The sequence below is a fragment of the Rosa chinensis genome, chromosome 1 (assembly GCF_002994745.2).
Source record: "Rosa chinensis cultivar Old Blush chromosome 1, RchiOBHm-V2, whole genome shotgun sequence".
NCBI lineage: Eukaryota > Viridiplantae > Streptophyta > Magnoliopsida > Rosales > Rosaceae > Rosa > Rosa chinensis.
This window is the reverse complement of record NC_037088.1, coordinates 17,806,421-17,830,672: the sequence shown is the minus strand read 5'-3', so window position 1 is coordinate 17,830,672 and position 24,252 is coordinate 17,806,421. Positions and strand designations below refer to the sequence as shown.

Sequence of the window (24,252 nt, the reverse complement as noted above, 5' to 3'; positions counted from 1 at the left end):
AGATACTTTGGTTTTGGTAAGGAAAAATCAAGAACCCAATAAGCTATACACCTATCTCTACAGAAAGTAACAAACCAAGAACTAGAGCTAAGAAACTAAGAGAAATGTGTGAAGAGATGTGTGAGAGAATGAGAGAAGAAGATGTAATGGGTAGTACTATGAGTAATTCTGTAGAGTATGATGAAAGGATGCTTATATAGAGAAGAGAAAGAGGAGTATGATAGTGGAAGTATGGAGGTGATGATTAAAGCGTGTAGAAAAATATAACCAAAGAAAAAGAGAAGAGCATCTAGCTCTCTTTATTATGGGTGGGAAACATGAAAATTATGAGTGTTGGAGTGGTTTTGGGTCACTTGATGCTTCTTTATTCCTTCAATTATATTTCCACCAAGAATTCAGAATGGGCATTCAACTTCTTCATATCAAATGATCCTCCATGAGTGTAAATCATCCTGGTAAAATTTCAGAACTTACTTCAATGTGGTTGGGCCGGAAATGTTGCTGGACTCCTTACAAGTCCGGTTTCCAGTTTTTTTTCTTTCAAAAAATTGGACCGATTGTTTAAAGGCCTTCTACTAAAACCTAGCTCTTGCAATGTGATGCCATGTTTTTGATGAAAATGCATGTTTTGAATCCTTTAGCTACTTTAATTTATTGCTTTCTTACATGTGTTTTTAGATTTTTCACCTAGAAGCATGTTGTAGGAATTAATGAAATCGGAAACTTAAGTTTGACAACCTTTTGTAACCGAAAAGCATTTGTAGCTAACAGGGTGGTGGTCTAGCTTATTCTTACGGGAAGAACTAGATTGCTTGGGTTTCTTATCTTAAAATTAATGTTTGTGCCATGAGTTTAAGAATCGAGATGCTTTAGGTTTGTGGCATCAAAGTCCTTTTATGTTTTAGCAAATGTAAATGGGACTATGGTTGTGTAATCTAGCTTTGCTTTAGTGACATGGTTAGATTGCATGATTAGTTGATATCTCGGTTTTTCTAGCAAAAATTGAGGGGGAATTTATTAAAACATGTTGGTATTAAAAATAGGTTACATTATATGAGTGAGTGAGGCTAGGTGCAAAAACCTATGCCCCTATTTCTCTCATTGATCAAAGTCTCTAATTTTATTAGCTTAGTTTATTTTCATGCAACTTGTTTTCCTTTATAGAAATTAAAATCAATCAAGTTGTTCACTACCATAATTGTTAATATCATCCTCATGATCTTTAGCTTCCAAAGGGCTAAGGTTGTGAACTTGTAAAAAAGTAGACTTTACACGCTTTTTCTAGGTTTCTTGTCACAGTGATCTAGTTAGGGTAAAATTACTCAATCATTTGGATATGATACTCTCACTTTCTTTTTATTAAAACTTGACCTCCTATACTTGGGAGTAGATAACATCACACAAATTTGCGCATATTTTTCATAATGGTGATGCAATCAAGATATGGCGACTGACAGGTCTGTATGGTAATCCCATCAGCGAACCGACATCTCACATGGTCTTTGTTGCAAGCTGTGGGGGATGAATCTTCGCTACATTGGGTGGTCTTAGGGGATATGAACGAACTCTTACATGCCTCTAAGAAGGAAGGTGAAATAGTACGTAGGGAGGGTTAGATGCAGCCCTTCTGGGACGTCTTGAGCCATTATGGTCTTGTGGATTTAGGGTTCCATGGGGCTCCGTTCACATGATGTGGTTCAGGAATGAGAAGTCGACTTGTTCAAGAGGTGGCTACGTTCTCTTGGTCTGATAGAGAATCATGCATACTCTATTTTCTTTGAAGAACTGGCAGAGAAGTGTTTTTGGGTGTAGGGGCCGTGAAATTGATCAGCTTCACGCCCGTTTGCAAGTTCTCTCTGAATCTCCTCTGTCTGGGGAGAATCAAAGTGAAAGCATTAGTTTTATATGCTAAGTTGGATAGGTTACTGGAGGAGGAGGAGAACGATTATTGGAAGCAATGTTCCAAGATTACATGGTTAGCTGAAGGTGATCGGAACACTAAGTTCTTTCACCGTAAAGCTTCTAATCGTAGGGTCAAGAATATGTTACTTGGGCTATTTGATCATGAGGGAGTTCGGAAGGATTCCATGGAAGGGATGGAGGGAGTGGTACTTCATTACTTTTCAAAGATGTTCTCTACTGGGACTTTTGACTATAATCATATGCATGCTACTATTGATTTAATTTAACCACAAGTTACTGCAAGTATGAATGCAGATCTTTGTGCTCCATATTCAGAGGTAGAAATTAGGGCTGCTCTTTTTCAGATGTGTCCTACCAAGGCTCCAGGATCCGACGGTATGCCTTCTTTGTTCTTCCAGAAGTATTGGGATGTTACGGGTAGTGATGTTAGTGCTGTAGTTCAGAGTTTTCTTACTTTAGGCTAGTTGTTGGGTACGTGAGATTAATTTTTTATATATGTCTGATACCTAAGGTGAAGAATCCAGAGTCTGTTGCTGATTTAAGATCAAATGCTCTTTGTAACGTTATTTACAAGATTTGTTCTAAGGTGATAGCAAATAGGTTGAAGAAAATATTGAATGTTATCATTTCTCCATTTCAGAATGCTTTCATACCGGGAAGATTGATCACAGATAATACTCTGATTGCCAAATTCATAACTGCTATTCTAGTGCTGATGGAGTGTTCTCTTTGAAACTTGATATGAGTAAAGCATATGATCAGATGGAATGGAAGTTTCTGGAAGCAATTTTGATGAGATTAGGGTTTGATAAATCCTGGGTTGGAATTATTATGCAATGTGTTACGACAGTCTGGTATGCATTCTTGATAAATGGGCAATCTTGAGGTTATCTTACTCCTTCTAGGGGACTCTGCAAGGGGGATCCCTTATCTCCATACTTATTTATGTTGTGCACAGAGGTATTCTCAACTCTATTGGAAAGAAAGGCGTCTGTGGGAGCATTGGCCCATATTAAAATTTGTGAGGGAGCTCCAGCCATTCATTATTTATAGTTTGCATATGACAGCTTACTTTTTGGCAAAGCTACCTTTGATGAATGTAGTCACATAAAAGAGGTGTTGCTGGATGATGAATTGACGTCGGGCCAACAGATTAATTTTGCTAAGAGCAGTATTGTGTTTTGTAAGAAAGTTCCTAAGGTAGACAAAGTATCCCTTGCAAGTTCGTTAGGGTTGTGATGATTGAGAGTAAGCATGAAAAATATCTTGGTCTGCCTACCTATCTGGGAAGGAACAAGATTGAGTCTTTTGCTTATATTAAGGAGAGACTGAGCAAGAAACTTGCAGGTTGGCAAGGAAAGCTTCTTAGTGGACCTGGAAAGGATTTATTGATCAGGGTGGTGGCGTAGGCTCTTCCATCTTACTCTATGAGCTGTTTCTTGCTACTGAAAGACTTTTGTGACTCCTTGCATCAAATGTGTGCTAGGTTTTGGGGGGAAGTAAGGATGAAAACTGAAAAATTCATTAGTTGTCTTGGGAGAAATTTTGTCTGCCTAAAGGAGAAAGTGGAATGGGTTTAGAGATTTGCATGCACATAATTTGGCGTTACTAGCTAAGCAAGGATGGTGTATAATCAAGAACCCGAATTCTCTTATGAGTCATTAAGTCGTTTATATAAAGCAAGATATTTTCCAAATACCTCCTCCTTACAGGCTCCGAGCCCACGCTCTCCTTCTACATGCTGGCATGGGATCTTTGGTGCTCATGAGGTTATAGCTAAAGGTCTGTGATGGAAGATAGGGGATGGATCTTCAGTCTATATTTGGGAGGATCCCTGGATCCCTCGGCCCCATCTCTTCAGGCCAATACGTATCCTAGTTGTACCTTATACCCATGTTAGTGAGTTGATTTAGAACGGGGAGTGGAACAAAGAGTTGGTGACAGAGACTTTTAGTCCTCAGGATGCTTTGTTAATTCTTTCAATACCTCTAAGCAATAACAGGGTGGCTGATCGAGTTATCTGGCATTATAACCCTAAAGGCCAATTTACAACCAAGAACACGTATCATCTGGCTTTTGGTTCTTTACATTCTGCTTTGGTGGAGGCTTCTAGTTCAATGGAACCATCTAGCTTCTGGAAGTGTAGTTGGGCTGCAAAGGTGCTTGGTAAGGTCAAAGTGCATGTGTGGAAGGTATGTCAATCAATATTACCTACTTTATCTCAGCTTCGTGGATGGAGGGTACCATTGTTGAGAGGCTAATTTTTTTGTAACGAGGAAGATGAATCTATAGCTCATATTACTTTGGACTGTCCTTTTGTACGAGATTTGATCGTTAGGGTACCTTCGCTGCAAGGTGTTCTATCGGTAACACCCTCTGATTCACTCGTGACTTGGCCGCGTGCGTGCTACGTACTTTTCCCTTTCTAGTGAGAATTTTTATCTTCTGTTGATTCTACTTTGGTTGGTGTGGAAAGAAAGAAATAAGAAAGTTTGGAACAACAAGTTTCAATCCCTTTCTCAGGTTTATTTTCAAGCTATGAACTTGTTTCAGTCCATAAAAATGGCTATTCCTGCTAAAGTCCAGAGAGAAGGTCGTCGTTTTAGACCTTGGAATCCACCACCAGCTAGCATATAGGGGTGGAAGTCCAAGATGCTGATGGTCGGATCGTTGCTGGGGCTTGTGCTAGGGTGAGTATAGTTCTATCTCCTGCTTTGGTCGAAGCTTTTGCGGGGCGACTTGCCTGTCGTTTGGTGGAGCAATTTAGTTTGGCCCCAGTTGTTTTCGAAACTAATTGTTACAATTAGTTAATGCCATTCAAGCTGAGGGGGAAGACACTTCAGAGTTTGGTAGGCTGGTGGACGATATTTCTCATTCTCTATCTCTTTTCTAGAATTGTTTATTTTCTCATGTATTAGCTCATAAGTTGCCTAAGTGTGCTTTAGGTACAGGTTTGGTAATCTCTTAGTGTGGGTCTGTTCCCACAGTCCTAGAGGAACTCCTCTTCACCTAATGTACTCGATTTGTTTTTGATAATATAGTCAATCGTTTTACGTTTAAAAAAAAAAATAATAATAATAAAAATAAAAACCTTTTGTTGAGTTGATAAGAGTTTTCAAGTATGGTACTCTATATTCGGGGCAATTCAAATCCTGCTGACTCTCGTTGAAATTAAATATCAATATATTCTTGCTAATCAGGGCGGTTTGCCTAATTTATTCTTAGTGATCAAGATGGAGGAAATCGTTTTGCCATGACCTCGACATGGATTGCTTTTTATGTTACATCTCGTATCTCAATTTACTGGTTTACTAGTCATTTAGACGGTAAACAACAATTATTTTCACCTTTTACTTTGTGGACCTAAAAGTTGACTTTTTGTTTGGATTAGTTTTTGAGAAAAATTTCTTCATGGAAGTTGTAGAGGAAGTTAAACTGAGTCCGTACACTTGTGGTACGTAAAAATCGGAGTTCATATGCTAAAGTTATAAGAGGAAAACGAAAGTTACTGTTCATGATAAGTTAGTATACATTTGAAAATTTCACTGTGATAGGTCAGAATTTACCCCAGGTAAGTTTTCCTTTCTCTCTCCTCCCGTGTTTCCTTCTCTCTCTCTCTCTCTCTCTCTCTCTCTCTAATGATTCACTGTTCACCTTCACCGAGCTCACGTCCGGCCACCTGTCCTCTACTCATCTGTAGTGGTGGAGCACTGTGTAGTGGCCGGAAAACAAAGAACCAAGGCCGAGAAGTTCACTGTTGCAGAAAGAGGTCAACACCGATTTCTCTCAAATCCGACCACCTCCGGCGACAATCCCAGGTCCATTGGTGGCGCCTTAGGACGGCCTTGAAGCCCTCCAAGCCTCTTGAGGCGGATTGCAACATGGAGGAAGAAATCAAAGATGGAAGTTTGAATTGTGCAAATCGGGTCCTCTCGGGTTTGCTCGGTTTTCAGGCACTTCAAGGTAGATTTGAACTTTGTTGTAGTTGAGAAAAATACTATGGAGGTTGAGACAAGGTTGTTGTCAAAATTTGGTGGCCAATGGAGGTGGTGGCTGGCGGCTTGTGAATCCCACGAACCGCCACTATCGTGGCAGAGCGTAGGGCAGAGTTTTAACCACTGTTTTTATCTAATTAAATTACTTGTGAGTTGTAGAATCTATAATTGGAAATTTGGTAGAAATCAGAGGAGTTTTGTTTCGATTATGAATTTTCCGGAAATCGGATTTTCAATTAGTGATTACGAGAATCCAATAGTCGGATTTCTCTCAAGTTTATCCTAGAATTTGTGAATCGACGAAGTGATTTTATTGGTAAAGTTTGGGTTGTCCACTTTTAGGAAAAGTTCTGCTGAATTTTCGGTAAGGTTTTCTCAGAAAGTGGCCCCTGTAGGGTCACCTCGGATTTTAGGGTGAGATTTCGAGGTGGGTCTTGTCATTTTACATTGCTATCTCGATAAAAAAAAACCTTTAAACTTTTTTTTTTTCAAAAATAAATAAATAAATAATCTCTAAACCTTCTGGACAAAACGTACTCGCTCTCCCTTATTCACTTGCTCTTTCATCGATCTTTTTCTTTCTCACATCTCTCTCGATGTCTAGGGTGTAGGGTTTAAGGGATTAAGGATTGGCTAGCAGACCCAAAATCTCAATCAGCCTAAAGCGCGATGCAAGTTTTCAACTTCTTCCAATGTGTGATTTCTAATCCCTGACTATGATTATGGATGTTCTTCATGTTTTGGGGATACTTGATTGATATCAGTCAACAATTGAGGGTTAATTAGGGCTTTGCTTGCTTTCTTACACTGTTATGACTTAAATGGTGTGAGAATGCATTATATGGGTATATAAGTCATTGTATCGTAGAGTCTGTAGAAAAGAGGTACCCTACACTCACTTTACTAATGGAGAAAAAAATTGTTTTTTCTTTTATAAATAGCAGAAGGCCAGCTTAGATTAGGTTCTATAAATACGTCTTAAGAACAATGTCCTCATCAAGACCCTGAATTCAAATTTCACCTAGAGCTGTTTTAGTGGCATGTTGAGTTTGAGTTGTGTCATTGTGTTAAATGATTTCTAGTTAATATATGAATATTAAAATTTGTATTCTTAACTTAGAATTTTTATTAAATCAGTGATTTGACTCGACAAGCATAACTCATTTAGTAAATATAAGGCATTAAAAAGAATTTATTGTTAGAATCTTTATAACCTTTGTAAATCAGGTGCATAATTGACCAATTTAATCCATTCTAGTTCATATAAAGATAAGAAATTTTAACATTAAAAATATAAAATGATTTACATCCACAATTTTTATTAAATTGTGAACGTGTATTATACATGACTTGATATGATCAATAATGGTCTGAACTAAAAACCCTAGGCGCCCTCCTCTGTGCTGCATCAAACCCTAAGCAAAAGTCAGCCTCCATTGCCGACGTTCCCCATGATTCTTCAATCCTGCATCACCACATTCAGATATCTCCATGTCTAGTATTGATTCTGTCACCAAAAGCTTTGCTACCTCACTAGCTATCACTACCAATGAGGTGGTCGACATTTCCTCCATGGAAAATTTGGGGGGGGGTACCTTTTGGCAAGGCCTATGACTCCAAAGCCAACAAATGCCGCTAATCTGCGTAGGCATTTTCGTCAAATTTGGGTGCTGAATAAGGGCTTCAGCATTCAGCAGAAAGCTCCACATCGATTTCTTTTCTCAATTGACCTTCAGGGGGATTGAAATAAAGTATTGATGGGTGGACCGTGGAGTTTCAATCGTGCTTTGGTTGTTATTCAGCCACATGATGGAGTGGCATCTCTGCAATCTGTGAAGATGGAGGATCTTTTCTTTTGGGTTCGCATCACTGACATGCTGCCTGCATATGAGCAGAGGAATACTATTGCCAATGTTGCCTCTATTGCGGGTAAATTTCTTCATCTAGCTCTTTGATGCAACTCGTGAAATTAGGGTTAGGGTTTCTCATGCAATTTCGAAACCCTTCTTCATGCAAAAAACCCTAAAATTTGGCAAAGGGGTTGAGCAAGAGGTTCACTTCTTCTTTGTGAATCTTGTGGGCAAATGCAACATATGCCATTGTGTGTGTCACAAGGGGGACAGATGCAAGGTCGAAGCCACTGCGCTAGTGGTCATAGACGTTCCCACACTGGCGGCAAGGAAATTAAATCTCAACTGCCCATTTTTAGGGTTTCAGGACAATCAGTTCAAGGATGGATTGTTTCACTTCCAAGGGCTTACCACCCCCATTCTTCCACCTGTGGGATGGTCGGTGCTGAGACCAGTAAGGTATGCAAACCTATTGTTCTTAGACATGCAGAAAAGAAACAAACCAATGAAGATAATGAATTGGCCTTGGTACCTGTTGATACTGACCAGCATGCTAAGAGAGATAGGCCCTTTCCATCTCCAAAAAAGCTGCAATTTATGATGTCTGATTTATTGGAGGGCAAAACAAGCCCTATTGCTTCCTCCAAGGAGGTGAAAATGCCTGAATTCCCTACTAAAATCAATGTGAAATTTCTGGGTTTGGTGGAGACATCAGGGGGTATGCTAGTGCCTGCAGAGGTTATGATGCCTAAACCTTTATAGGTTGAGCTTCCTGGTGGAAAGAAGAAGAGAGGTCGGCCTTTGGGAGCCAAGAACAAAAATCCTCCCAAAGCAAAAAAGGTTCCTGCTAAAGATGTTCTGAGTGTTCTATATTCAGGTAAGCCTCCAAGCCCTAGCTTCAAGGGCAAGGAGAAGATATAGGGTTTAGGGGGGAATGCCCAGTCATACCTTTTGGCAAGGCCTCTGACTCCAAAGCCAACAAATGCCGCTAATCTGCGTAGGCATTTTCGTCGAATTTGGGTGCTGAATAAGGGCTTCAGCATTCAGCAGAAAGCTCCGGATCAATTTCTTTTCTCATTTGACCTTCAGGGGGATTGAAATAAAGTATTGATGGGTGGACCGTGGAGTTTCAATCGTGCTTTGGTTGTTATTCAGCTACATGATGGAGTGGCATCTCTGCAATCTGTGAAGATGGAGGATCTTTTCTTTTGGGTTCGCATCACTAACATGCTGCCTGCATATGAGCAGAGGAATACTATTGCCAACGTTGCCTCTATTGCGGGTAAATTTCTTCATCTGGCTCTTTGATGCAACTCGTGAAAGCAAGTTTAACAGCGTTGATTCAAAGTTTCAAACCGATTAAATTTCGTGCAAATTTTGACAAATGCGAGTATGCGACGGTCTCCTGTCTTAGAAGTTGACCATCCCTAACATTTTCCCACAGCTTCAGACCAAAAAAAAAAAAGAAACATTTTCCCACTGCAATCTGCCACGTCGGGCAATTGACCCGTAAACTCCACGTCCACGGGGGTAATACGGGAAAGAAAATAAAATCGTGGAAGTCGAAAACAAAATCGTAAATAGGAAAATATATTCCAAAACAAACAGAGACTGTTTTTGAAGCTTTTGATACGAAGCTCAGGGAGCCCAAGAGCTAATAGAGACTAGCAGCAGCAGTAAACCCATCACCAAGCATCCCTCAAAAGTAAGAATTTCTGTTTCTGCAACCACGATTTTTATTTATAATTGTTGTGTATCTATAGGTTCGATTAAATAAGCTATACGGATCCAACTTTGCTCTCACCGGGAATGTAAATTATACCCGGGAATTTTTTTCTTCATCTGTGTCTTTTTGTGGTTGCGGGTGTGAATTTTATTGCTGAAAGAAAACTGGGTCTGGCTTATATTCAGTTTTTGTTATCATATAGCTATCAGGGTTTTACTAAGTTATAGATGTTGATGAGAGATCTCTTTTGTTTTTGATTATGTTGTTTATTCTGCTCTTGGTCATTGATTGTGTAATGCATTGTGGCCTTGTATATCTAGTCTAAAGATTGGAACTTTGTGATTGAATTACTAAAGAAGGGAGGAGTTAATTTGATCAAAATGGAGTGTGATGAGAAATGAGGATTCGTGTGAATTTGATGTTAAGTAGGTGAATAATGAGTTGGGATTTGATGATTGATGAGAAAAAGATTGATGAGGACAGTGAGACTGTTAATTAGAAAAGTGTATTGAGTGTATGTTAAGTATGTATTGAATATTCATATGCTTGTGTTTCTAATTTATACTAATGTTGATCATTTTTGTTCTGATTTTATGGACTGCTTTGCATTGTGTTATACTGTTACAATCATGGTAGGCCACTTTTTTTTTTTTTTTCAAAGGCAAATAAGCACAATTGTTTGGAATAAGTTTCTTCTTTGTTGGCTTTTAAGGACATGTTTTTATGAAAGTAATCTATTTAATAATGTTCAAAGACAGTCATAAAAAATAAAAAATAAAAGTCCTCTATTCTCAAGAGTACAGTTTGTTTTATTGGATTTTTTTTTTTACTTTCAGAAAAGTAAATTTTGTTTATTTCATAAGGATGGTTAGCAATTGTCCTCTTTAGAGAGAAGGGTTTAGCTTTCCTCTCTTGAGTTTTCTGTACTAGTACTTTTATTCATCTTTGTACATTGAGAATGCTCATATGTGTGATAGGGGTGTTTGTGTGTGTTGTTTTCTAGGAATTGTTCTCAACTGCGTTTTCTTGCTTGCAGAGCTGAAGAAAGCCTAGACCATAGAGAAAGATGCCACATAGAACTCGACCTATGACCGCACTTTTGGTGTTTACTGGACTGAATGCTATCTTAGTTTCAACCATTACTCCCGTCTATGATTTCGTCTGCTTTCTTCCTTTTTGGGAAAGAAGGGTATGCTTTCTTGTTATGATTTGTTTAGAAGTTTTATTCTTTTATTTATTTTCTTGGAAAGCTGGTAATAATAGCAGTAGACAAATTTCTTTAGGTAGAAGGGTGACCGGATCGACCGTAAAAAATATTGGACCATTTTCTATAGGATACAACTCAAAATGAAGTTTGACAAAATGCATGATACTGTATTATTGTATGTGAATGAAGTTATGATATTGAATGGAACATTAAATATTGGTCTTACTTGTGGTGATACATAGAAATCTGTTGCTTCTACCTTTCTCATGTCATTATTAGCTCATAATTAGCATTATTTTAGTCTTTTGTGCAATGTGTTTGAAAACTTGAAAATGCTTAGGTTTCCAGTTCAATGATTGGACAGTTTTTTTTTTTTTTTTTACCTGTACCTGTATTTATGGATATGGGGTTCTATTTATATTGTGCACGGCACAAGATATGCTTAAGCTTATTGCAACTCCTACACAAGGTGCTTAAAGTTAGGATTGACATTAGGCGAGTTGTCTCCTAGGCTCTAATGCATCTTTGAAATCATACAAACGTTAATGAGTTTTAAAAATTTAATTCATCTTAGGTGTTCTGCTTCTTCGTTCATATCAATAGTAAAACAAAATTGTGAAAAAGAAGTAACGAGAGGGAATGCTTTGACTGTCAGAAAGCTCTTTTCTCACCAAGTTGGACCGCATGTTTTAAAAATTAATGATATCCGGTGGAAAGGAAGGTTGTAGAAACAACTATAAATGCAAAAAGGTTGAATTGGTGAAGTCCACTTGGCCTGGCAAAGTTGCTCACAGAATGTAGTTGCCTCCCAAAAATGAAATGACCCCTCCCTCCGAATGCGGGAGTTTTGCTGGTCCTGTCTAAAGGTACCCTTAGTTGTGTCGTCAAGACATAGTATCTAAACCTAAATGAGCAATATTTATCTGATTGCAGTGATCGTACGTGCACTCAACTCAGAACGCTCCTTTCTCCTTGCTGTACATTGGTTGTTATGGTTTCATGTAGGGGCGCTCATTATTTTGTTGTACTCTTCCAATATATGTAGGTTTCAATGTCCCTTGGCAATGTAATAAGCAATCATAGATACATGTAACAAACTGGCCCACTTTGACAAACAAAAACTAGGGTTTCAATTCATTCACTTTCTCCAAGTTTGTTGACTGGTGGGGAACCTACTGCAAATAGTTAGAGTTGCACTATTTCTTTTATCAATGCAAAGGTAAGATTATGATTTATGAGTGGTGGGCTAGCTAGGAATCTCCTCCTGGAGCAATGCAACTGTCCTCTGCAAAACTGAGAGGAATCCATTGCTGTTTTCAGTTATACTAAGACCTTGTCTTGTAAGTATTACATAGTAAGCATTATTAATACAAGAAACAACAATTTGTTTATAACATATGTATTTCAATCAACTGCAACTCAAATGTTCTGGCAAATTCTGTTAAAAGCACTTGGTTTAAAGTTTTATAGTGATGTTTGTTTTGGCTGATTTCTAACTGCCAGTATATCCTAGGCATACTCCACTATGTACATAGCAGTTTCTTAAACTGAAACCCTCTGTTTATGGTTATGAGTTTACCTGTTGGGCAGCCACACTTACTGATTAACTATGAAGTCATGCTGTGGCATCCTTCCCTATGCTTTATGTGAAGTCACAAACTACATACAAGTTTATTATTGGATTGGTAATGTTATTCAGTTATTGGTAATCCCACTAATCAATGCGATGCGATCAGTCCTTTAATACTCAAATGTGATCCATAATTTAATACAATCAATAAAACCACTTTCGATAATATTGCATTCCTTCTGTTATTTTGTCTTGTAGATTTTTTTTTTGGCATCCTTACATCTTGTATCCTTGTGCTTTTCTTCTTTCAGAGGGAACGACTTCGTCAGGAACGTGAAGTCTTTAATAAAGTAGGTTTGGAATCAAGATAGAAGTATCGATTACAGAATTTTTTATTTTTTATTTTTTTAGATTGTTATACTTGGTGCAGTTAGATTTTTGATGTTCTAAGATCTTAGTACAGAAAGATGCAATGAGTAATGAAGCTTTTGCTTTTGCCAATGAGATATGAGATCTTCTCTTGTTTACGATGTTTCTTATCTTGTTAGCGTATTGTTAAATTCCAACCTTAAGAGTTACAGGTCATGCTCTTAATCAGAGAAATTACGTTATTTAGGCATTTGAACAGAAATATTTAATGGTTGATTTCTTTCCAATTGTTGGGTTGACGCTGTACGCGCCATCTTATTGGGGAAAGTTTTGCTTCCCAGGATCAGAAGAACTGGCTATCTGATTGGAATTTTCCATTGTGTTGGTGTTTGCAAGCGTCAAGTGCCGTCAACACTTAAAATCTAAAATCACCCTGAGTCTGTTGCCACTGCACTGTAAATAAAAGCTTGCTAGTGTTTTGTCGTTGGGGTTTCAGAAGTATAGTTAATTATTCAGCTTGTCATTAAATTTCAAATGCCTGACTCTATTTGCTCCTATACGAGAGTGGAAATGAGAAGCCCAGTCGACAGACTAATGTGAGTTTTTGTTTTGCACTACCGAAGACTAACCTAACACACCAGAGACATTTTACAAGTACCAAGGTTTCTAGGAACTAAATTCTTTTAGAGTATAAGTCACTGGAGGCTTTTATATAAAACAAATGAATAGAGTGAAGGATTTTGCGAGGCAAGATTGAGCACAACCTCTGATCATTCTCATTCTTTTATTTATTTTTTTAAATCATTTGAACCGTCAGAGGCAATAATTTTCATCACTTGTGAAACACCGCAAGGTCATTGAATCTTTTGCACCCAAATAAAATGAACCGGCTGGTTGGCAGTGCTGCTATCCACAAAATCTGAAGTAGCCAATAACAATGGAGCCAAAGTTGAAATATGTCTCAATGACGTAGTCTTCTACTCTTTTTCCAAATGAAGTTTCGACCCACTTCCACTAGTCTTTTTTTTTGGCGAAGACCCACTTCCACTAGTCTACAAGTCTACAAGTCATAACTTATCTATTCCATATATGTTGACTAGTAAACTAGTCTACAAGTCATTACTGTTGAAGGAAAATCAAGTTTAGTGTGCCTTATCAAACTAGGAATAGGAATAGGAGAGAAGGTTCTAGATTTCCCAATCCTACACGGATTGGTATTCCTTGTAACATTAGATTATGCACTTTGTAATCCCTATATATAGGGCTCCTATTCTCTATAATGAAACACACTTCTCTCATCAATCTCTCTCAATACCAATATACTTAAACACGTTATCAGCACGAGCCCTAAACCACAAAAGCTAAAACCCAAAAACCCGAAAAGAATTTCTTCTTCTCAAAAATCTGCGCAAGCTCCTAGCCCTCGATAGCCTCGTTGCGCACCTGCCCCTGCAGCGCACCTCCGCAGCCCCTGCAGCCCCGCTGCGCACCTGCCCCTGCAGCGCACCTCCGCAGCCCCTGCTGCCCCGCAGCCCCCGCTGCGCACCTGCCCCTGCAGCGCACCTCCGCAGCCCCTGCTGCCCCGCAGCCCCTGCAGCGCATCTGCTCCTACCGCGCACACCTGCGCACGCTGCTGCCCTTGCAGCGCTACTGCCTCTGCAGCTCCTCTTTTCTTCTGCTGCAACTCGCTGCCACTACAGCATCTCTGCAGCCCCTGCTACCCCACGTCGCTGCAAACTTCTACACAACTTGCTTCGCTCCATCACGCCTGCATCGACACGCGCGTGATCCAAATACAAGTAGGTATTCAAAAGAGTAAGTTTTAAAGTTCCTATAATTCGAAGTTAAATATTTCTTCTTTTTCTCGGGGACTTAAAAACCTCCCTTCTTCTTCATCCCACCTTTCATAGAACGTGGGTTCGATTCAATGCGGAATCGTGGGGATTCACGCAATTAACGAACTAAGAGCGTTCGTAAGACTTCGGACTAAGAGCGTCCGCAAGCATCGATTTATGACCTTATAAACATCATTGTTTCGGTCTAATCCAATTTTCTTGGAAATCGATTTCTTGGTAGCATAGCTCGGAAATCTTAAATATTTAGTTGTCGTGGAAGTTTTAACTCCGAAACTAATATATTTCTTCTTCTTATTTCAGGATGTCGAAACTTGACTTCCCTGCACTTACCTCAACTGGCTCGGAATATCATAGTTGGGCCACGGATGTTGAGCACCATCTCACTTCAAAAGGGATCCTACCCTTAATTCAAGCTCCTAATCCTACTCTCATATTTGAGCGTACGGCTACGAACAATGCCACTGCCCTCATCTTGATGAGGCGCCACATGGATAAATCACTCCGATTGGAGTACATGGCAATCAAGGATGCTAGAGAATTATGGGTCGCGCTAGAAGAGCGATTTGGTAATATCAAGGATACCCTCCTCCCTGACTTGAAAGTTCAATGGGGCAATCTACGATTCGCCGACTTCAAGTCTGTAGCTGAATATAATTCAGAAGTTCTACGCCTCAAAACCATGTTGGGGTTCTGTGGACAACCAGTCACAGAGCAAGAACTAATTGAGAAAACTCTCTCCACCTTCCCCGTCTCAGCAATTTTGCTCTCAAAGCAATATCGAACGGAATTCGATACTAGACGGATCACGAGATTTCATCAGCTCATTACTATTATGTCTGTAGCTGAAAAGCATGATAATATCCTCGTGAAGAATTATAATTCAAGGCCTATCGGAACTAAGAGCGTTCAGGAGGCGAATTATAATCATGCACCCAAAGGAGGGCGCAAGGAGCGGAACCCTAACAATAAGGGACATAACGGACGTTTTGGTCCATATAACCGCCCTACAAAGGAAGGAAACCGCCACAATGGAGCGGGAACACGTGGCAACAAAAGCCAACGTGGGAGAGGGGACACAAGGCCGCCGGCCATAGGGGTGGCGCCAATGTCCAACACGGACGCCAATCTCGTCCTCATGCACAAGATGCATCTCAATTCAAGGGAGGAAATCGTAATGATGCATGCCATAGATGTGGATCTATTGAACATTGGTTCAAGCAATGCAATGCAAGCAAACAATTAGCTGCACATTACAAGGCATATAGGGAATTTCGAGAACATGAGACCTATCTTGCCGAAGATGTAGAAGAAGAAGGTGATGATGCACACGCCAATCTCACCATAGCGGACTTTAAATCTGACAAAGAATTGCACAAGGATGCTGCAGATTTTGATTAGTATAGTCCTTTATTTTTTCCAAGAATCATGTAATGGCAATTATGCCTTCAATCAATAACATGACTTATTGTATTAACTTTTTCCCTCTAGGCGTACTCAAGAGTACTTGTGATGTCTAGGCAAGGTTTGATCTGAGAGAACGGTTTTAAAAGTGAGCAACGCTCCACCAAAATCTCACCTTACCTTACCTGGTCACAACAAAATTGAAATTACCGAACGGATTAAGTGACTACGATTTGTCTACTATTTGATTTTATATTGGATTAGATTTTAGTCAAGAAACTTTGATGTAATCATTGGCTATCATTAATAAAGTATCGACTTATTTTATTCAAATGTCTTGGACATATTCTAAATTCGAACTTTATTATTTTTCAGTATGTTTCCCGGAGAGCTCGAATGCCTCGTGGATAGTGCCACTACACATACCATCCTTCGAAACAGGCAGCTATTCCTATGGATGGCGCCTACTCGATCTTCTGTGACTACGATGGCTGGACCATCTCAATTGATTCATGGTCGAGGACCAGCTCAATTTATGTTGCCTAATGGCACTACTTTGAATGTCACCGAAGCTCTTTATGCTCCTAGGGCAGGAAGAACCCTATTGAGCTTCAAAGATATAAGAGCCAATGGTTTTCATGTGGAAACACATTGTGAGAATGGACAAGAGTTCCTTTGCATCACCTCTAATGACTACGGACATAAACGAGTCTTAGAGAAACTTATGTGTCGCTCTAGTGGGTTGTATGCAACCACTATTCGAGTCATTGAATCCAACCATGTCATGAGAGATGATTTATGGGATTCCGACACATATAGGCTTTGGCACGACCGTTTGGGACACCCAGGTCGTGACATGATGATCCGTATATTAAAGACCTCACACGGACATCCCTTTTTCAGAACGAAAGGAAGTAAAACTCGAAATTTGGATCAAGGAGGAGCACCTACGCCTCACGGCGCCTTCCCCCTTCAAGTCCGGCCACCACTAGCCGGCGCCGCCATCCCCCTGCGGCTCCAGGGTGGCTTTGACGCCACCCCTGCTCCCCTGACTCCTATTTCTGCTTCTAAAGTCAAAAGTGACTTCATGGCTCAACCAAAATCCTCATTGGTTATTTCTAAAGCCCATTATTCGTTCTGCAAAGCCTGCTCTTTAGCAAAGTTAGGATCGAGACTATCCTATGCAAAGGACACCAAAGAAAATATACCATTCTTGCAAAGAATCCAAGGTGATATTTGTGGACCTATTCAACCACCATGCGGACCATTTAGATATTTTATGGTGTTGGTTGATGCATCGACACGCTGGTCACATGTCATGCTATTGTCCACAAGGAACGCTGCATTTGCTAAACTCCTAGCACAAATAATTAAGTTACGGGCTCACCACCCTGATCATCCCATTAAGTCTATAAGATTAGACAATGCTGGGGAGTTTACATCAAAGACTTTTGATGATTATTGCATGTCCATTGGGATTGATGTTGAACATCCTGTTCCTCATGTTCATACCCAAAATGGTCTCGCAGAAGCCACCATTAAACGACTTCAAATGGTTGCTCGAGCATTGGTGATGCGCACCAATCTCCCTATTTCTGCTTGGGGCTATGCAATATTGCATGCAGCTGTGCTTATTCGTCTGAGGCCCACTGCCACTCAACCCTTCTCTGCGTCCCAGATGGTTACTGGGTATGAGCCTGATGTCTCACACTTACGCATATTCGGGTGTGCAGTCTATGTGCCTATTGCGCCGCCACAGCGCACCAAAATGGGTCCTCAAAGACGATTAGGCCTTTATGTTGGTTATGATTCTCCAACGATTATCCGCTACATAGAACCCTTGACAGGCGATCTCTTTACCGCAAGGTTTGCGGATTGTCACTTCGATGAGACAGTCTTCCCATCGTTAGGGGGAGATAAGAACATCAATGTTCAACAGGAACGACCGGAATTGTCGTGGTCTGTCCCCACTCTGTCTCATCTTGATCCCCGAACCGCACAGTCAGAAATTGAAGTGCGGAGAATTCTCGATCTTCAGAACGTAGCAGATTCGATGCCTGATGCGTTTTCTGATATCGCTAAAGTGACGAGATCACACATACCTGCTGCAAACGTGCCTGCAAGGATTGATGTCCCTAAAAGTAGAGGACATGACGCCAACTCAAGAGTGCATGAGCATGGCGCCAACGTCCCATCTCTCAATGATGGTGACGTTATGGCTAGGCCCACGGCTCCTGCCAGGAAGCGCGGGAGGCCCATAGGTTCGATGGATTCTCGCCCAAGAAAGAAAGCGAGTTCGGCACAAAATAATCCATTAATCATCGATGTAAATAATCCATCTCATGAGAATATTCCGGATTATGGTTATGTCCAAGAGACATCATTGGGGGACGCTCCAATGTCAGAACCAACTCCAGAGAATAGAGAGATCTCCATAAATTACACTAGTGTACATGAGATGATGGATAGAAATTCTATGGCGATTGATGATGCATTTGCATATCATATTGCAAAAGGAATTATAGAATATGATGATATCGAACCTCGCTCTGTTGAAGAATGTCAACAAAGAGCGGATTGGCCTAAATGGAAAGATGCAATCCAGGTTGAATTGGATTCACTAACAAAGAGACAGGTATTTGGGCCTGTAACGCAGACACCCCCAAGTGTAAAGCCTGTTGGCCATAAATGGGTCTTTGTTAGAAAGCGTAATGAGAAAAACGAGGTTGTTAGATACAAAGCCCGCCTTGTGGCGCAAGGTTTCTCACAACGCCCTGGAATTGACTACGAGGAGACATATTCTCCCGTAATGGACGTTATAACGTTCCGCTACCTCGTCAGTTTGGTAGTTTCCGAAAAACTTGACATGCAGCTTATGGATGTGGTTACAGCATATCTCTATGGGGATCTAGATTCAGAGATATATATGAAGGTTCCAGATGGACTTCAATTACCCAAATCAAGTGGCTCTAAACCACGGAGCGCGTTTTCAATAAGGTTAAAACGCTCACTATATGGATTAAAACAATCCGGACGGATGTGGTATAACCGTCTAAGTGACTACTTGATTGGGAAGGGATATATTAACAATGAAATATGCCCATGCGTGTTCATTAAAAGAACAAGTTCCGGATTTGCAATCGTAGCAGTTTATGTCGATGACATGAACCTAATTGGAACTCTAGATGAGTTGAAGGAAACTGCTAAATACTTGAAATCCGAATTTGAGATGAAAGATCTTGGGAAAACACGGTTTTGTCTCGGTTTAGAACTCGAGCACCGTAGTGATGGAATCTTGATCCATCAGTCTGCATATACTCAGAAAATCCTAAGGCGCTTTAATGAAGATAAAGCAAAGCCTACGAGTACTCCCATGATCGGCCGTAGCCTTGAGCCCGGAAAAGATCCGTTTCGTCCAAGGGATGAGGACGAAGAACCATTAGAGGCCGAGGTGCCCTATTTGAGTGCAATAGGCGCATTATTGTACTTAGCTCAATGCACAAGACCGGATATCTCATTCGCAGTGAACTTGTTAGCTCGACACAGCTCTGCGCCAACACGCCGCCATTGGATTGGTGTAAAGACCATCTTTCGATACCTAAGAGGTACGATTGATATGGGCCTATTCTATCCCTACAGAGAGAAAAGGAATGACGGAAAATTGGGATCGGACCCAAAAAGGCAAAACGCCCCCGTCCATGGAATGGCCGCCGGCCATGTTGCCGGCGCCGGCGCCGCCGCCGCTCATGGTGGCCGGCGTCCTCCTATCTCCCTCCATCAAAACGACAATGATGTCTTGATGGGCTTTGCTGATGCAGGGTACCTCTCTGACCCTCACAAAGGTCGCTCCCAAACAGGTTATGTCTTTACCATGGGAAGCACTGCGATATCTTGGAGGTCTACGAAACAGACCCTTGTTGCTACTTCCTCAAATCATGCAGAGATTATTGCTCTACATGAAGCTGTACGTGAATGTGTATGGTTAAGGTCTGTAATTCGACACATTCAAGGAAGTTGTGGTTTGAAGTCTACCACAGATGACCCTACATGCATTTATGAGGATAATGCAGCTTGTATTGAACAAATGAAGTTAGGTTTCATCAAGGGCGACAACACCAAGCATATATCGCCTAAGTTCTTTTATAATCAGCAACAACAATCACTTCTAAAGATTGAAGTGAATCAAATCCGATCAGAGGATAATGTAGCGGACTTATTCACTAAGTCGTTACCTAAATCCACCTTCGAGAAACATGTGAAGAGCATCGGATTGAGAAAGTTATCCGAACTCCCACGATTGTAGCAATCAGGGGGAGATATCGACATCAGGGGGAGTTATGATGTCTACATGTTCGATCTCGAAGAGTGAAGGACGTGTTGTGCTCTTTTTGTCCTTCGACCAGGATTATTTTTGTCCCACAGGGTTTTTGTTACCTGGCAAGGTTTTTAACGAGGCAACGGATGAAGCGTCACTACCAAGTTTGAGCGGCACAAGGGGGAGTGTTGAAGGAAAATCAAGTTTAGTGTGCCTTATCAAACTAGGAATAGGAATAGGAGAGAAGGTTCTAGATTTCCCAATCCTACACGGATTGGTATTCCTTGTAACATTAGATTATGCACTTTGTAATCCCTATATATAGGGCTCCTATTCTCTATAATGAAACACACTTCTCTCATCAATCTCTCTCAATACCAATATACTTAAACAATTACTTATTTATTCCATATATGTTGACTAGTAAATGAACATTTCTTTATGTCATCTCTGCTTGTGTGAAACAGATGAAGGCATAAAGCTAGATATTTCTCTCCGTCTGTGTATCTTCCCATGATTACAGGAAGGCTAACCATGCCAGCACGACTGGTCCTTCTACTGCTTGGTCTGTGCACTGTAGCTTCCCACGCTAAGGATGATCATCACTGTGAGCCTTCTTCCTGCGGCCATATCCGAAATATAAGTTACCCTTTCCGACTCATTGATGATCCAAAGCAGTGCGGTAAATCAAGATATAACCTGTCTTGTGAGAACAATGTCACTGTATTACACTTGTATTCAGGAAAATATTTTGCACTTGCTATCAATTATGGAAACTACACAATCCGAGTTGTGGATGCCAACATTCGTAAGGATAACTTTTCTTCAACACCTCGTAATTCGTTGGCCAGCTATAACTTCAGTTATGAGGATCCATATAGCATGTTTTTATCGAGGGCTAAAGTGACACGGAACTCCTGGACGAAGGAGGACTAGGGACTGTCAGAGCCTATAATCTTCATGACCTATGAAACTCGGCCGGGGTATTCATCTCTCTATGTGGATACTATTCCTTGCATTAATGCAACAAGCGGCCATTCTTTTGTTTTCACTGGAGGCTTAAATGCCTCGGATTTGGGGGATTCATGTCGCATAGAGCTGATGGTCTTGACATCATCGTCGATTGGTATAAAGGACGTAAACAGGTCCTACATAGACATCCACAATGAGCTGCTCTATGGTTTTGAACTTTCATGGTTGCAGAGCGACAGCATGGAGTGCTATCTCGACATTGATACCAACAAATTTAATTGTCCTGGTAAGGATTTCAAAGATTCTTTTCTGCTATCATCGCAAGCTTGACCACTAATACACATATACTTCTATTTTCCATTTACTTTTTCTGAGAGTTTATAGCTTGGTATTATATATTGCTATCTTTTACGATGCAGGCAATCTAGGCATCATCGATTATATTATGCTCTGTCTAGAAGGTTAATTAACCATCTCAATCTTAATGTTTTCAGACCATCTTTAATTATCAACCCTCATAACAACTCCTCTCTCTTTTTTGCAGTGGCAGCCCAAATCATGATTCCAGCTACAGGTACGTTCTCTCATTTCTTACCATGAGATGACAAGTCATACGGCTTTAAATAATAGATCTTTGGCAGTTTTTTAGCGCCTTACAACAACATTTTTAAGATAAATTTTTTTTCCTTTACAGTGGTTTTGTGGACTGCAACAAAACCTGTACTCGGAATTCCATGTGTGGTTGTGTTTTTAATCATCAAGTTGAAAAGACGCCACTTATCCATGTACGGCGTTATTGAAGAATTCTTACAGAGACAACAATCTCATACCAATAAGGTACTCCTACTCTGATATCAAGAAAATGACCAAAGGATTTAAGGATAAATTGGGGGAAGGAGGTTATGGCTCTGTGTATAAAGGAAAGCTTCGGAGCGGTCACCTTGTTGCTGTTAAGATGTTGGGAAATTCCAAAGCTAATGGGCAAGATTTTATGAATGAAGTTGCTACCATTGGAAGAATTCATCATGTAAATGTGGTGCGGCTAATTGGTTATTGTGCTGAGGGATCAAAGCGTGCTCTTATATATGAGTATTTGTCAAAAGGGTCTCTTGATAAACACATATTTACCAATGAAGGACTCATTTCCTTAAGTTGCAAGGAAGCATTTGAAATTACACTAGGAGTGGCCCGTGGTATTAATTATCTGCATCAAGGATGTCATATGAAAATTTTGCATTTCGATATCAAGCCACACAACATTCTTCTTGACGAGAAGTTTGTTCCGAAGATTTCAGACTTCGGTCTAGCAAGATTATGCCCCTTAGATGACAGCAGTTTAATTTTGACCGCAGCAAGAGGAACCATTGGATATATAGCTCCAGAATTGTTTTACAAGAATATTGGAGGTGTGTCGAACAAAGCTGACATCTATAGTTTTGGAATGTTGTTGATGGAAATAGCAGGGAAAAGAAAGAACTTGAATGCAAATGCGGTCAATACGAGCCAAATTTACTTTCCTTCTTGGGTGTATGACCAGTTCAGTGAAGAAAAGGAGATAAAAATCGAAGATGCCACGGATGAGGAAAAGAAACTAACAAAGAAAATGCTCATGGTAGCATTGTGGTGTATACAAATGAAGCCTAGTGACCGTCCTAATTCGATGAACAAAGTAGTAGAAATGCTTGAAGGAGAAGTTGAATTCATTCAAATGCCTCCAAAGCCTTGTCTATATCCACAAGACAAGCCAGTAGTGGATGATGAAGATGATTCGGAAACAACTTTGTCATCATCATTGCCATTGAAAAATGAAGCTCAAGAGTCAATTAGTTCGATTCAAAATCCAAAATAAAGGAAGTGATGTACTAGTTAATATTTGTATTCACAATGGAGCAGGCATTTCCTATTATATATGCAGTAATTAATAAGTGCTCTTCCATGCTCCGCATATACACTTCTTATACTACTTTATTAATTCTGCGCACTATATATATTTATTATTATTTTTTTCTGTCTGAAGCTCTCTATATGTACTTTAGATAATCCATTTTCGGGGATTTCCTATTTTAAACAATGAATGTAGGTGTTGTTGATTATGTGGTAGCTGAAGGATTCAAGAGCGGGTTGTGCTGATAAAAAAGAATGAGGGAAATTTGCAGTTATTGCTACAAAACTTCTCGTCTCAACCGAGGGTAGCTTAATTCCTACTGGTTGTTATTGAAGATGCTCCGATTGCTATCATATTGGTCAGCAGTTGTTTACAAGCTTCGATGAAGGTAATTGTGCTCAGCATAACATGGACTGTTCGTTAGAGGCTATGGAGGCCGATGACTTATTAGTTATTACTTGTTTGAGGATTGAAAGGAGTACAAAAAACTATAATTAAGCATAAGCTCAAGCACAAGACATCCAGATCTAACAGAAAATGTTGAACCATTCACTCGTTCTTGAAACTGACTTCGCAGTTTTTAGTGAGATCTTCAAAAGAGAAAGTAGGGGTTCAAAATGTATTTTACAAGAACAAGTAATTTGCACAATAACGATTGGTTTACAGACTTTTGACCAACCAAAGGGTTAACATCTATTTAATGAAATTACGAGATGTGGTCTTATACCAAGTCATAAACAACACATTAAAATATAGGCAGATCAAATGTTAAGAAGCAACAGCATTGCCATGCCATACATGAAATACACTTGGTAAGCTGGTATTGATTTTTAGGAAGAGTGTATCACGAGTTCAAGGCATAAAAAGAAACACTAATAGCAACGAAAGCAAAGCATGTATTATACACCCAGTTCATATAAGATTGGGATGCTACAAGGCTCTCAAATGATTATATTTATGAGTGCTGTGCCTCCATCTGATTCAGATTGTAGGCACCTTCATTGTTATTGTGCACTACAACTTTATATTTCTCTTCTTCGTCTCCCCTCTTCAGCTTAAGAAGCATGTTGAACTTGGCATGATCTTCTATCACCTGCTCACACAATTTTAACATGAGTAATCAGTCAGCCTTCTCAAGTAGTCAGAAATAAAACAAATAATGCAAAAAAGGAAAAAATAGAAT

General features: G+C 40.0%; 1 protein-coding gene and 1 pseudogene across 1 annotated transcript; both read left to right on the top strand.

Moving 5' to 3' along the window:
- The first annotated feature begins 9,318 nt into the window (after positions 1 to 9,318).
- LOC112182308 lies at positions 9,319 to 12,801 on the top strand. The gene is made up of 3 exons (XM_024320769.2): positions 9,319 to 9,473; positions 10,531 to 10,683; positions 12,583 to 12,801. The coding sequence occupies exons 2-3, from the start codon at positions 10,561 to 10,563 to the stop codon at positions 12,640 to 12,642; spliced, it is 183 nt and encodes a 60-aa protein (XP_024176537.1). The 5' UTR covers positions 9,319 to 9,473; positions 10,531 to 10,560; the 3' UTR covers positions 12,643 to 12,801.
- A 7,839-nt stretch (positions 12,802 to 20,640) lies between these two features.
- On the top strand, positions 20,641 to 23,033 carry LOC112182305 (annotated as a pseudogene).
- Positions 23,034 to 24,252: the final 1,219 nt, after the last annotated feature.